General features: G+C 38.0%; 1 protein-coding gene across 8 annotated transcripts in view; it reads left to right on the plus strand.

The window, feature by feature from the left end:
• The first annotated feature begins 740 nt into the window (after positions 1 to 740).
• LOC129565949 (protein lozenge) overlaps positions 741 to 13,878 on the plus strand; it is a 28,531-nt gene continuing 15,393 nt past the window's right edge. For 4 of the 8 annotated variants that reach the window (XM_055441340.1, XM_055441342.1, XM_055441343.1 and 1 more), the window contains exons 1-3: positions 741 to 1,914; positions 8,352 to 8,923; positions 9,045 to 9,152. In XM_055441340.1, coding sequence (XP_055297315.1) covers positions 8,554 to 8,923; positions 9,045 to 9,152 — 478 coding nt within the window. In that variant the 5' untranslated portion in view covers positions 741 to 1,914; positions 8,352 to 8,553. Of the gene's footprint in view, positions 1,915 to 8,351; positions 8,924 to 9,044; positions 9,159 to 13,878 lie in introns of all 8 variants that reach the window. The other 4 variants (XM_055441339.1, XM_055441341.1, XM_055441344.1 and 1 more) reach the window with 2 other exon arrangements.

The following is a 13,878-nucleotide window of genomic DNA, read 5'->3' on the forward strand; positions in this document are numbered from 1 at the left end:
ATGTAATCAGCTTCTGTTTGCGTGCAACTCCATACGAGCTCCAGTGATTATTATCAGTAACATCATTAATGTAAAAACACATACTCGTTTGAATATTGTGCGGCAAAGTGGATAAATTTTGTATATATACAAAGTGCGATGCAGCTACCGCGGCAACAGCAGCAGCAGCAGCAGCAGCAGCAGCAGCAGCAGCAGCAGCAGCAGCAGCAGCAGCAGCGGCAATAGCAACAAAACACAATTTGGTTGAGTTGCTAACGCAACATTCTCGCTAGGCTCATTCTCATTCTCCGTCGTTCCGAAAGAGAGAGAGAGAGAGAGAGAGAGAGTGAGAGAGAGAGAGAGCAGCGTTAGCTACATATGTAAATACGACCAAAAATAAATTCGATTCATAAGCATTTGCTTACAACACACAGAGCAGCACCGACAGCACATATGTGTGTGAAACCCTTTCTTCATCGTATCACATATATGTTTGATGCGATTTTTCCCATATAGCGTGAGCGCTGTGTTGGGCTAACTCGAGCTAGAGAGAGAGTGAGAGCAAGCGAATGAGCCCATTTGCCTGTGCATTTTGGCGCCCGCGTGTGTGTGTCTGTATTTGTGTGAATAATTGTTGTACATATATTTTTCACTTTGTTTGATAAAATAGAAAGTGTGTGCAGGCGAGTGAGAGCTGTAGCTATAAGCCTAACATCCATGTGAATCCGTGAAATGCCAATATTTACGAAAAGTTGTGGCAACGACAAGCAGCAGCAACATCACCATCCGAGAGACAACATCGAGAAAATCAAACGCACGAGTAGTGAATAGTCGGGCAACAAGAGCACAACATATTCATACGATGATTGACCATTACCAAGTGAACAGTGTTTCTGAAGTTCGCAGTTAAACAATTTGGTTGGTGTTAAAAGTCCTTTCTTCGTATACCACGGCGAGGAAATTCAATTTACTCTGGCGACAAATTAAATTGAGCTTTTCTAGTGTTTTTGACAACTAAAAAAGTAGTTTTTTGGATTTAGTGCAAGATATTTTTTTGGGGAAAGTTTTTTTTTCCTCCTAACAAAGAATGTTTTATTCGACCAAAATCAGTCACATCAATTAAAAGCGGCAAAAATCTGTGTGCAAACAAAAAAACAAAACAATGATCCGTTAAATGAATTACAAAAGTTGGAGAGAAAAAGTCAACAAACGGCACAACAATTAACTTAAAACAAGTGTTACTTGTCGGCAATAAAAGAGACACCCATACGTCCAACGACAGTGATAAAAAGAAATAAACAACTGCAGCAGTAGCAGCAGGGAAAAAACGACAACGCACATCGGCTTAAATGACCATATCATGTTGAACAATTGATTTTTGCAGTGTTTTTTGAGGTAAAACACAACATTGCCAACATCACACTAAACGCCTAACAAATACAAGCGCCGAACTAAAGAACTCAATTGATGTGTTAAACCAGCCAACACAGAGAAGAAAAAAGAACACGAGTCATCGAATGTACAGATAAAAAAATCCATCGCTTAAATACTTAAATACTGTATGCAGCCACCAAAAAACACACATATCTGAACATAAAGCGGAAAAAAATCATTCATTGCACACACAAAATCGGCGTTAACTAACTAGATTCACAGCCGACTGCTAGAAAAATTTCCGCATTTTTTTTTTCAATCTGTTCCCGGCTTTTATACAGTCGTTCTTTGGCAGTGTGACATTACAAGTGAACTGAACAAGCAAAAAAGCAAGCGAAACTTTTTTTCGGTCGAATTTTCATTGCCGAAAAACACCAAACGCATCACGGAATAAAAGTGTAGGCCGAACGTGCGGGAGAGAGCGAATGAGAAAAAAATGCGCGTAAACAGCGAGTGAGAGTTCACATCAACAGAAAAATTGACCAACATCGCCACCGACGCGTACGTATATTGCTCAGTCTCTGGTTGTCTAGTAAATTTTTGCAGGCGAAAATGAATGTGTATATTTTACGCTTTGTTTTTCCATCATTCGGGCTTTGTTTTTCTCCCGGTATTCCAGTTCCAAGCGGCGGTAAACACACATAAAACTCCATTTACATCGATGCAACAGCGGGAAAAAAAACCAACAGACAGGCATTTTTGTGCACAAAAATTTCCTATTCACCATTTCGAATTGGCGCGGCACGACGAATAAGAGCGAAAAAAAACGTGTTCGTTTTGCGTTATGACATTCGCTCGGGTGACCAGTTAAAAAGCCTATCCAATAGATACAATTAAACCTTTTCTGCATACTCAATATTTTTTGCGAGTTTTTTTTTCTTGTTTTCGGTTCGTTGGTGTGTTGCGCCAGGGATTCTCTTTTTTTTCGACTGTTCTGTTGAAACTCGATGGCTCTTTTGCCATTCGGTGTACCGATGTCATTTTGCTATTCTGAATAGCAACAGAAAGCGGCGGATAATAAAAACGTGTGTGCACTTGTGCTGTTTTGATTGCTGCCTCTGACATCACACATTGCGTTCGTCCGTTGGTCATCTCGATGCACGTTTCATTTTTTTTTTTAACCGTACCGGTCGATTCGTGTTGTATCGCTACTACTACTACTGCTTCTTTTTTCCTCTCTTTTCTCCACTTCATTCCAATTTATGTTCATTTGCCAGTTTTGTGTGTTTTTCAGTTGTTTTTCTGTTCATTGTCCGGTTGTTGTTGTTGTTGTTGTTTTGTGTTCACGTGAAAAATTCACCAACTCGCCGAAAACTGGTAATGAACAGCATGAAAAAAAGAAGAAAAAATGCGACAACCAGCCGAACAGAAGAATAATAACCGTTCACGTACATTCCGCATGTGTTTATGTGTGACATGAGTGAATTTTAATTGGATTATACTTATTCGGTTTGAAACAAAAAGATATGTCGCGTGAGCAAGAGAGAGAAAAAAACGCTCCCGAACGGGCGAGAAAGAGAGATTGAGTGAGTTTGTATTCACTTTCGGTATCGTTGCGTTTTCCATTGTGTTCACGAGCATAAAACGTGCTAACCAACCATGTAATGCTATGGCCAAATTGATGGAGCTCAATATGCAGATAACAAGCGAAAAAGCTGCACAAGATCCATTGCATTCGTCTGGGATGGCGAGAGCGTCGGAAAATTTCAGCTGCTTGTTTAAAATATCAAATGGAAATTAAAAAATTATTCGCTTTGGTGATTTAGAGCTTTATATTTCATCGGCATCGATATCAAGTTCACTGCAGTTGGTTGTACTGCTGTATGTCTGCATGCATTCTCTCACTCGCTGTGCGTTTTTTTTATGTTGGTCGGCTCGGCAATCTCTGTTATTTTCCCAATTTCTCTCTGGCGTTTTTTTGTTATCATCATCATCATTGATGCGCTCTCTGTTCAAATACGTGTCGATTGGCCACGGCCATTCTGTTGTTGTTGACTTTTTTTTGCCACTCTCCCGCTACCAATATACTCATTTTTTTCCATTTCGTTCATTTAATATGGTTATCTCTGTGCGCGTTCGACATTTTTACTTTGTTTGTGCATTTGGGGAATGTCGCACATTTTGTTATTATTAATTTGTGTGCTTTACGTCCTGGGTTATTATTTCCTCCAGCTCGGTTGCTCATGCGGTTATGCCAACGATGTTTTTATTTCGGCTTCGATTTTTTTTTCTCCTTTCCACGCTGCTCTTTTTTTTTGTTTGCATGCATTGTTGACCAAACCTGTTTGCATGCTTCTGTCAATTTGAACATTTGTTCGAAGGGATAAAGATGATTGCGTTCATCATAACAGTAAAAAAAACATCAACTTTGTCAATGGAATGTTTAAACAGCAATTAATCTTCGGAAATCAAATTCAATTTCGATCAAATAATGGAAAATTCGATGAAATTTTGCCAAAGCGGCCGATGTTCCCTCGAGGAATTGTCATTTAAATCTTTCGTTAGGCATTGTTGGTGGCAACAGTGATGGTATTTCTTATCACAAAGCATAGGAAAAAAGAAGACGCTTTTCCGTTGGTTCACATTTCTCCAGTTACTCCACCCCTTTGGCAGATAAGAGACACGAAAGAAGCAAGAAGACGAACACAGAGAGCACCAAAAAAAATATGGAAAATGGTACGCACTGCGCTGGCTGCGGCACACGGGCGAATAAGAAAAAGTAGGAGTTTTCTTTATGCGATACGATGAAAGAAAACGGAAAAACGAACTTTCCACCGACTCGTGGACCCGAGCACTCTTTCTCTCATGTGTAAATGATGTTCGCATTGCACCATTGTGAATTGAGCACAATTTAACTGAAAACATTTCAATTTTCTTCATTGAAAATTGCGATTTTTCTTTCTTTTGTTCCGTGTTGTGTGTGTGTGTGTGTGTGACTTCGGAAAACGAACTTTTTCAATTGCAATTAAACCGCCTTTGTTCGATTCGCACATCGAAACGTACGTACGCGAGTGTGAGATTTCTTAATTGCATATGTGTTGTCGTGTCGTTGACGATGACACATTGTTTCCACCAGATGCGGGTGACAATTTGAAATTAATTTTCTCTTTCTCTGTCTCTCTCTCTCTCTCTCTCTCTTCTGCATACACACACGCAATTCGGATTCATGAGACTGTCTCTCCACAATCCCAAGTCTATATATTCCACCGTATTTCGAATTCGAATCGAATGTCCCATTCCACCAGTCCACACGGATGATATGTGCTCGATTGTTTGCCAGAGAGTGAATTATTTAAAATGTCGCACACACATTCGACATTTTAATTAATTTATTACAAAGCGACTCTTTTTTTAGGCATTGCTACAATTGCTCTGTATCGCCATACGAGAGATTTACTCCCGAATCAAATGAAGAACGAAAAAAACAACAGAAATGCAGCAAATAAAGCGGAACGGAAATCATAACGTTAAAGATAGTCAACGTGTAAACAAAGCGAGTCTTTTGTTTATGTGAAAGAAAAATTTTCATACGAATTATGAATTTTAATAATAATTGCTCCGAGGAGAATATCCCAATGTGTTGGCCCCGCGAAATCATTCGCGTTTATATGTGTTTTCGAAATGGTGTGCCTCATTTACGATTACTGCTACTGCCGTTTCGTGTGATGTGTGTATGTTTATTTATTTTTGGTTTACATAGAGGCACATTGAACACACATTCACACCCGAAAAAAAAATGCATCGTCCCTATGAACTTTTGTACAACCATTTTAATAACCGTAATAATTCTCTTTAGTTTCATTTTGGTCGCGACCATGTGATATTCGCCATAAAATTGAACATGTTTATATATTTCGCTCAAAGAGACACATATGTGACGACGCGCACAACACATTTCGGACACCGAAAAATAGCTCTAGAGGAGAAGAAAAAAAAAGCGTAATATGAAAAAATGTGTGTAATTAAAAACGTTTGAATAAAAAAGAGATAAAATGTTAAACGTTGAAGATACTTTGACAATGTGTGTGGCCGTTGGTATTTTTCTTTTTGTGTTCCGTAAATGACTCACATTTTGTGAACAAGCGATCACTTTTATCATTTTCTTTCATATTTTCGGAATGGAAAATAAGATCAGCTGAAATAAACAAATTTTGAATCGAATGATAAAATAGACTGAAATAGAGAGTCGTGCTCTAGTACTGCTCTAGTACAATTGAGTGATTTTGTTCTGAGTTATTGCTGTTTTCATGATTCAAAATGTATTTCTGAAGAGAATTGTTTGTTAAACGAATTGAATATATTTAATTGTTAGCCCTATAGGGCTAGAATTTCACCGAATCCTCATTTTGATCGAAATGACACGCAAATTCTATGAATTTTATCCCCAAAGCCGAGTTTCGCACTAAAACCACCATTGAATGTTCTACATTAAAATTACTTTAACGTGCTAACTGTAAGAACAAAACCAATTTCCGGCAATTTCCATTCCGAAGGCTTCCTATGTAAAATAATTTCCACGGTTTTAATCCAACAGCGATATCAAAAGTGCTTTACAAAATATGTTTATCAAAATTCTTGCAATTCCGAACGTTTCCATACCACAATGCCATTTAAATCGAAAGATCGATATGGAGGCATTGTGATTGTAATAGCTGTTTAAGTGCACCAAAACTCCAAACCAAACAAATCTAATCGATGTATTTTATCACAAACAAACCGGCAATATTTTATTCCTGACAGTGGATCGATTGTGTGGATTGCTGCCGCTGCTGCTTTGCAATTCCAGCTCGATGCTTTCTGATTTTGATTGAAAAAAAAAGTCTCGTGCATCATGTCTGGGTTATTAACAAAGCCGTAATTTAGTGCACGTACAACATCGCCCATTTCACGTAACAGAGTGAAGCGAATGGTAATCATAGGTTATTCCACGCTGTAGCTGACTAAAAATAAGTTTGGTATTCGGATCCACCGAGCTACGGTCGTTGTTATGGTAAAAACATATTGAAAAGTGGCTGAATGTGTTTTCGGTGTGAATTTCGATTTTGTTTGTTTGCGGTGGATTTTTCCGCGCGCACGACTCGTATAAACACAGTGAGTGGTATTGAAAAGTGCCTGGCTTAGCATACATCCGTAAAACCATCGATGTAACCACTTTAGCACATATATGTGTGTATTTCGTGTGTGCCAGCAGCCAGCACATACTAGTGCCAGAGCGCGTCATCATCGTCGTCGTCGTCATCGTCGCCAGTCTCTACACAAAATATATTTCGATTTATCGAGCGCGCGCGGATTTTCCTATTTCATAAATCATAAACCGTTCGCCCGATTTACAGGCGACAACTCGCGCGTTGTTATCTCATTTAATCAATGTTATAATACATTTTTCGTTCGTGATCAATTCTGTGCTGAAGATTAACTAAATTCCGTACATGACCGAATCAAATATTTCGAAATTGTAGAGCACAATTTTCGCTAAATTTTGAAAATGTAGAAAACTATTTTTGCTGCGTTGGTGCACTTTGAACGGTTTTGTGTCGGTGATTTTTTTTTGTTTCGTGTTTGTCTCGTATTGTGGTTGAATGTACTGCGGAATGTGTGAAGGTGAAAAAGGTGTCCGAAAATACCAGAACGATACATACGTACAAAAGTGAATAGTTCACGAATTTACAGTGGTATCAATGGTAGTTCCTTTTTGACCACATTGAACCGTTGTTGTTTTTGTTGTTTGAGGTTTGTGCCAACACAAAATCATTGTTTTTATGCTGCATATCAAAAACGAAACTACACCAACGATTCTTGCCTGGCGAGAGAGAGAGAGAATGGGAAAAGGGCGTGAATAAGCTTCGTGAGAGATCTACACACAAACGAACCGAAAATGGTTATTTCGGTTTTTCTTACCGAATTAAATAACTGCGATTCAGGTGTATTCGCATAATTTAATGAGGTTTTCCGGAGAATGTTATCGCATGAAATATTTTTATACACTATGAAAATATGCTGGAATTTGGTTTTGTTCACGGTGAAAATTCCTTGTTCAAGAATGGTTTTTTCTTGTCTAAATTTTTGGTCGGTTGTTCAAAATGCAAAGGTTAGAAAAGGCATGTGATTCATTTTGACAGGACCAAACTCGAATTGAATGTCACACAGTTAGCCCATAAGAATTAAAAAAAATAAACAACTACAACGATTTTGTGTCGTACACGCTTAAATTATATCGTAGATGAATCCATTTCGAACGACAATGTCGTTGTGTCGCAATCAGAGTGTGGCAACAACTTCTGACTATTGCTCGATGACCGCTAAACATTTTGATGTCAGGAAACCTCTAAACAAGAGCTATGCCATTCTAAACATTCAACATTAACGAAAATGTTTGGTTCGAAAATGGGCCGAGAAGCCATTGCCTTTCGATAGACATACATACATGTATGGTTGAAGCGTGCGAATGTTGCGGCAAGTGTGTGTGTGTGTGAGAGAGAGAGAGAGAGAGAGAGAGAGTTAGGGAATCGGCACATATAAAACAAAACCATTAAACCAAAAAGGTATACATCTGACCATATATTTATCCAATTGTCTACACATTATCATTTTGAACGTAAAACGCTTGCTGCCGTCGCTGCTTTTGCCCAACCGGATGCCTGATAATAATAATGGCGCTCTCTGCATCACTCACTGTCCCATTTGCCATGCCGAAACAATTTCATTGTCAGCAATAAGATTTAAATTATGCGATTCAAACGTTGTGTTGTTGCTAGTTGAACAAGCGAAAATTCATACATTTTCCAAAAGCGATGCCTCGGCTCGTACGCATTTACAAAATGCGCTGCATGTGTTCCGAGGTTGTCTAACGAGTTGATGTCTAAATTTTTGATCCAATTCTGATTTGAGTAAAATGTTGCATTTCCATTTATTGAGTCGTTGTTTCTCTTTGTTTTCAGGATTTTGTGAAAGTTCAACGCGCGAAATTACAGTTTTCAACAGCACAAAGTTACGAAATCTAACGATTTTCAACGAAAATACTTTCCGCTTGGAAAAGTAAAGAAGTCACGCATTAGGGAAAATCCCAACATAAAAATTCATCTTTCTTCTCCGCAAGTTAGAAAAATTTCTGCAAAAATTCGGAAAAAAATCACCACCAAGATGCATCTTACCGGTAATACAACAGCAAATAACAACAATCTAAATGGCAGTGGCACAAATACCGGAAGCGCAACCTCAAATGGAGGTTCATCGGCCACTGCCTCGGGCACATCCAGCGAAAATACATCGCCGCCAACGGCAGCCAGTCTGCTAAATGATGCATACACAAAAATGACGTCAGACATTTTGGCCGAACGCACATTAGGAGACTTTCTGTCCGAGCATCCAGGTGAATTGATACGAACGGGAAGTCCATTGTTTGTATGCACCGTTTTGCCGCCGCATTGGCGCTCCAACAAAACATTGCCCGTTGCATTTAAAGTGGTGTCATTGGGCGACGTCGGTGACGGTACCATGGTCACCGTGAAAGGTACATTTTAATTGGAATACAAAATTTCCCAATTTTCCAATTTTATTTTCTCAAATTTGAACTATTACGAAAAATGAATTTTTCATTATAAAAATAATTCTGATGTCAATTCATTTGAAAGCGGGCAACGATGAAAATTATGCGGCCGAACTGCGAAATTGCACAGCAGTGATGAAAAATCAAGTAGCTAAATTCAATGATCTGCGCTTTGTTGGCCGTAGCGGACGAGGTAAGAGTAAGCAATAAATTATTCACAATTTAAAATTTAATTTATGCAATAAATTTCGGAAAAAAAGCCTTCGAGCAATATTTGCTCGACACGTTCAACAGGTAAAGTCAATGGATTTTGGGTCGGAAAAATAAACCACGCACCCCGAAGCCAGAGAGTTTGCGGAAGCAACGTATACATTTATTGAAATGAAAATTATCACGTTAAACACAAGAGAGAGAGAGAGAGTGAGCCACTCATAAGCCCCATAATCACACATATTATTATGTTCGGCTTTTTATAAAAACGCACATCTCCGTGGTGTACCTCGTGAAACATATGTATCGGTGGCACCCTTCGAAAACATTTCACAAGAAAAATCCGAGGGAACACCATGACAAAATATACCTCAAACCTTTTTTTCACGTTTCAACGCTTTCTTTCTTTCGAACGGCTTCGGGCAAAACGTTTTCTCCTCACGATTTTCCTTCCGCTTGTTTTGCCATGCATTAAGAAAGAAAGAAGGAAAAAAACTCCAGCTCGCATTCAAAGTAATTCGTGAGGGTGATGCCAAGCGAGAGTGATACATCACCACAGAATAAATAGCGGGCTGAAAAATGCCGGAAAAATCGCTTTGTAAATAAAGTTGTCTATTATGTCAAGACGGGTTTATAACGACGACGACGAGAAAAATTAGGCAACATCCGTGTCGTTGTGAGAAAACAGATGTGTGGCCAAGCTATGCTACCCGTGCTCAAAGCTCACGTTTTTTTCAAGACTCGTGTACAGATTCCAATGCAATGAAAGAGTTTCTTCTTCCCTGTGTAATACTTTCCTTCCGTAGACCGGTTTTTTCTCCATAGGGGAGGTTCGCAAAACCGCTTATCAATTTATTCATCAGCTGCTCGTAATTCGTTAATCGAGTAGAAATCTTTTCAATCTCACCAAATGAAATGACATAATTTATTTATCACTTTATTTACAATCTTCTAAAAACTTTTTCCCCATTTTTATTGGCATACGCAATCTTGGTTATCCCTTGAAGTAACTCTTCTTCAAATTAATTATTAAAATGATTTGAACTTTCAATTGACAAACTTCACCGACATGTCAATCCTGTTGAATTTATCAATCGGAAAAGTTTCTTGAATTTGATTGCAAATTAATTACAAAATTCTCATTTCCAATTCAATTTCGAATTCTCTTCGGTCGGCTGTCAAAACTTGCCCTCAGCTAATGAATCTTATTTATTTTGCCCAACTAAAATAATAGAAACAAAGAATCCTCATTGAAATTTTATCAAATTCGACATTTCCATTGATAAGGGTATTGACCACAACGCATTGGTCATCGTCCAATTAATTTATTCGGCAAAATCGGACATTCGTTTCACATTGCGAATTCAATTCAGTCATTTCAAAACGTGTATATACCTACATCAAAGTATTGGTAGCATAGCCTGGCCATTTTAAATGGAATTGAATGTGTTTTGGCACAAAATGAATGTGATGCACCATTGAAATGGCGAGTGAATTTATTTATGTAGCGAAAATCAGTGTGATTTATGGTCGAATGAATGACTACGTTGAAAATATGGCTACTAAATTTAGCATCGATATTGTTAGAAACGCTTGAATAATAGAAATTCTCGGAAATTAAATGAAAAATCCATGGTGTTGCATCTAAACAGAAAACCATCACATGAATCAGTGTGCGTGTTCAGTGATTTAAATGGGGCTGAAAATTGACATACACTCGCGTCCAAATTTACTATACAAACTAGATGGATTTGTGTTTTTTTCCTGCATCCGTCCGATAGTCATTTTTCAATTCGCATTCACTGCGATCTATAGAGTGAAAGCGTGCTGTGATTTCATGAGAATTAGTCGATTTATCGCATGCACACCAGATTGTGCAATGATATTCATGAGGCGAATTTTTTTTTTTTTTGGCCAAACAATCAAATCGGTTGCAAGCGAAAAATATACATCAAACACACATCATCATCATCGTTTGATGAATGCCAGAGAGAATAATGCCGAATCATCAGCATTTCGGATGATGCATTCAATTACATCACCGAATTCAAATGAGCTAGGTGGAGTGTGTGTTTTTTCCTGTCTATTGCTGAATTTAAATCCACTGCGAAGCGAAAACTTTCGACAAACGCGAGAAGCATTGTACATAGTCACAAACCGACACAGCTATTGAATATGCAACGAACAAGCGTACAAATTCATTTTGAAAATTGAAAATTGCACATGCAGAGAAACCGAGAGCGAGACAGAACCAGCGAAAAACTTCCGGCTGCGATAAAAGCTTTGCCAAAAATTGTATAGCGTTGTCATAGCGACATGCAAAAAGTAATACCACTGGCAATTTGTGTGCCGAACACATACACATATTCAATATTATCGTTCATTACAGTTCGATCGCAGAGCACATCACATCCGACAAATCCACACACTCACATACACACGGACACAGCCGATAAATTTACAACACAAAAGTTCTATAGAAAAATTATTCGGCCGTGCTCTTTTTGTGTGTGCCTCATGTGTACGGGTGTGGGTGTGGGTCACCGTTTGAAATTCATAAAATGATTTTAATTTCGAGTAAATGATTAATGAATTTCAATTTAATGAGTCGGCTTTTAAATGCGAAAATCAATTTTAACTAAAGTTTAAAATGTGCCATTCGGAAAATGTTGAAGCGAATTTCCGTGGAAAAATCAATTGATCGACTATCTCACTCGTCACTCTGGCGTTCTCTACTTTTTCCTTTTTCACAAAAAACAAAAGAGCTGATGCAAGCAATTTGCATCGTTTCCTCACGCATCCACCTCCCACTCACCATCAACTGCTTGGCAATTTTCAATTGTGGTCTTGCATGCGGTGAATTCGAAGGCAACAATGTGACATCCATTAAAAATAACTCATAAAACTCCATCACTTTGGTCACTTTTCAATCATTGTATTGTCTAATGAAGATCACCATTTGGTTGGGAAAAAAGCGAACTGCCGTCGGTTTTTTTATCCTCTCTTATATTTCGTATGCGAATAATGCAATCAAAAACGAATTCCTGCGTTTGAGCGAGAATGTAGGGCTTTTTGACGCTGTCAATAGTTGATCCAATTGGATTGGATTGAAATCGTCGATGCAGCAAAAAAAAGGAAAACACAGCGACAGCACATGGATATCAGCGGATTATTACAGTAATTTGAGAGTGTGAACGTGGCGTGCATCTGCATCTGCATCTGCATCGGCTCTCAATGCACTTTACTTTTCGCACGATGCGTACAATTTCGAATGACCGGAATTGAAAAACCATGTGTACAAAGCACACAAGAGAAACAAAAAAAAACACGGCAACAACATGCACACAAACCCAATCGGCTTGCCCGTATGCAATTTTTTTTCCCGCGCCGAATTGTATTTGCTGAAAAAAGTTGGCGTGCGGTGATTTTTTCGGTTTTGTATATCCAAGTGGTTTTGAGGCTTTCACTTAACTCAACAACAAAAACAACAGCCGGCGGTCACCGCGCGAATCGAATGACGACGAGTAGAGAGGAAAAATAATTGTATGAGAATGTACATACACACAAGTCTTCCCATAGTTCAGATCTCACCGATTTTTGTGAATAAATTTTTCAACATTTTTAGCGAACAGAGAAAAAAAACTCAAACACACACACACGTCGCGAACCACATTTTGATGATATTTCGAAAGCCACGCCACCATTCGGCAGAGTGAGAGCAAGTGATAGAGAGAGTAAAAAAACGCACATTCAAATGGTATGGCTTTTGGTTGGTGAAACACTTTATATGATTTCGGTTCACCAAATATTAGCAGTCGGGAAAATTGAATATGTGATAATGATAATTGATGTGGTGGGCGTTTTTCGGTTGTTTTGTTTGACTTTTTTCTGGTTGTTGTTGATGGAGTTTTTTTTTACGATTTGATTTAAGTCCTCTTCGGTTGATTATTGTGGTAAAACGGTTTACACAAACCGGTTCGTCGTATCAACATCAACATTTGCGTCCGAAATGTACACAGTGATCGATACGCTTTGATTTTATCTGATGAGCGACAGGTTGGATTTGCCACACATTCAGGTTTGGTTTTCACCTTTTAAAGGTGTTTTGACAATTATTGTGAAGCAAATAAGTCATTTTTAAACTGAATAACAATTTTGATTTCTTGTTGCTGTAAAGAGTGATTGTTTCAATCGACAAATTTGCCTTTCAATTTTATTGGAGCTTTTCACAAAGCCAATTCATTTCCATTATATTAACAGCCAATTTCGGCTTGTAATAAATTCCATTTTATTAGTTGACAAAAACATTTGGATTTTGGTTCGAAATTTTCATTTTGACTTTGTGTAAACACGAAATTCAAGAGAAACAATTTTTCACTCTAAATATTGTTACTTTTCAAGATTGGTTAACCAAATGTATTTAAATTAAAGTATTAAATTATCCATTTTTATTCTGTTTCGGTGAGGGAAAACACCTCACATGTTCAATATTTGAAAATGTTCAACATTTTTACATATTTTACACATCGAATGCATGTATGCGAAAATTGTCAGAATTTGTATACTATAAAAATAGGTGCTTGTGCTTTGTGTGTTCTGGCTCTTGAAAAATGTAAAAATGTGAGGCAAATTAATTTTGCGAATAATTAAAAACCGCTTTTTTCGATTAAAATTCTTCGAAATCTTTTACACAATATCGCAATTTTTTC

The sequence above is a fragment of the Sitodiplosis mosellana genome, unplaced genomic scaffold (genome assembly GCF_009176505.1).
Source record: "Sitodiplosis mosellana isolate CC-2019 unplaced genomic scaffold, AAFC_SMos_1.0 Smas_scaffold_3, whole genome shotgun sequence".
NCBI classification, from domain to species: Eukaryota; Metazoa; Arthropoda; class Insecta; order Diptera; family Cecidomyiidae; genus Sitodiplosis; species Sitodiplosis mosellana.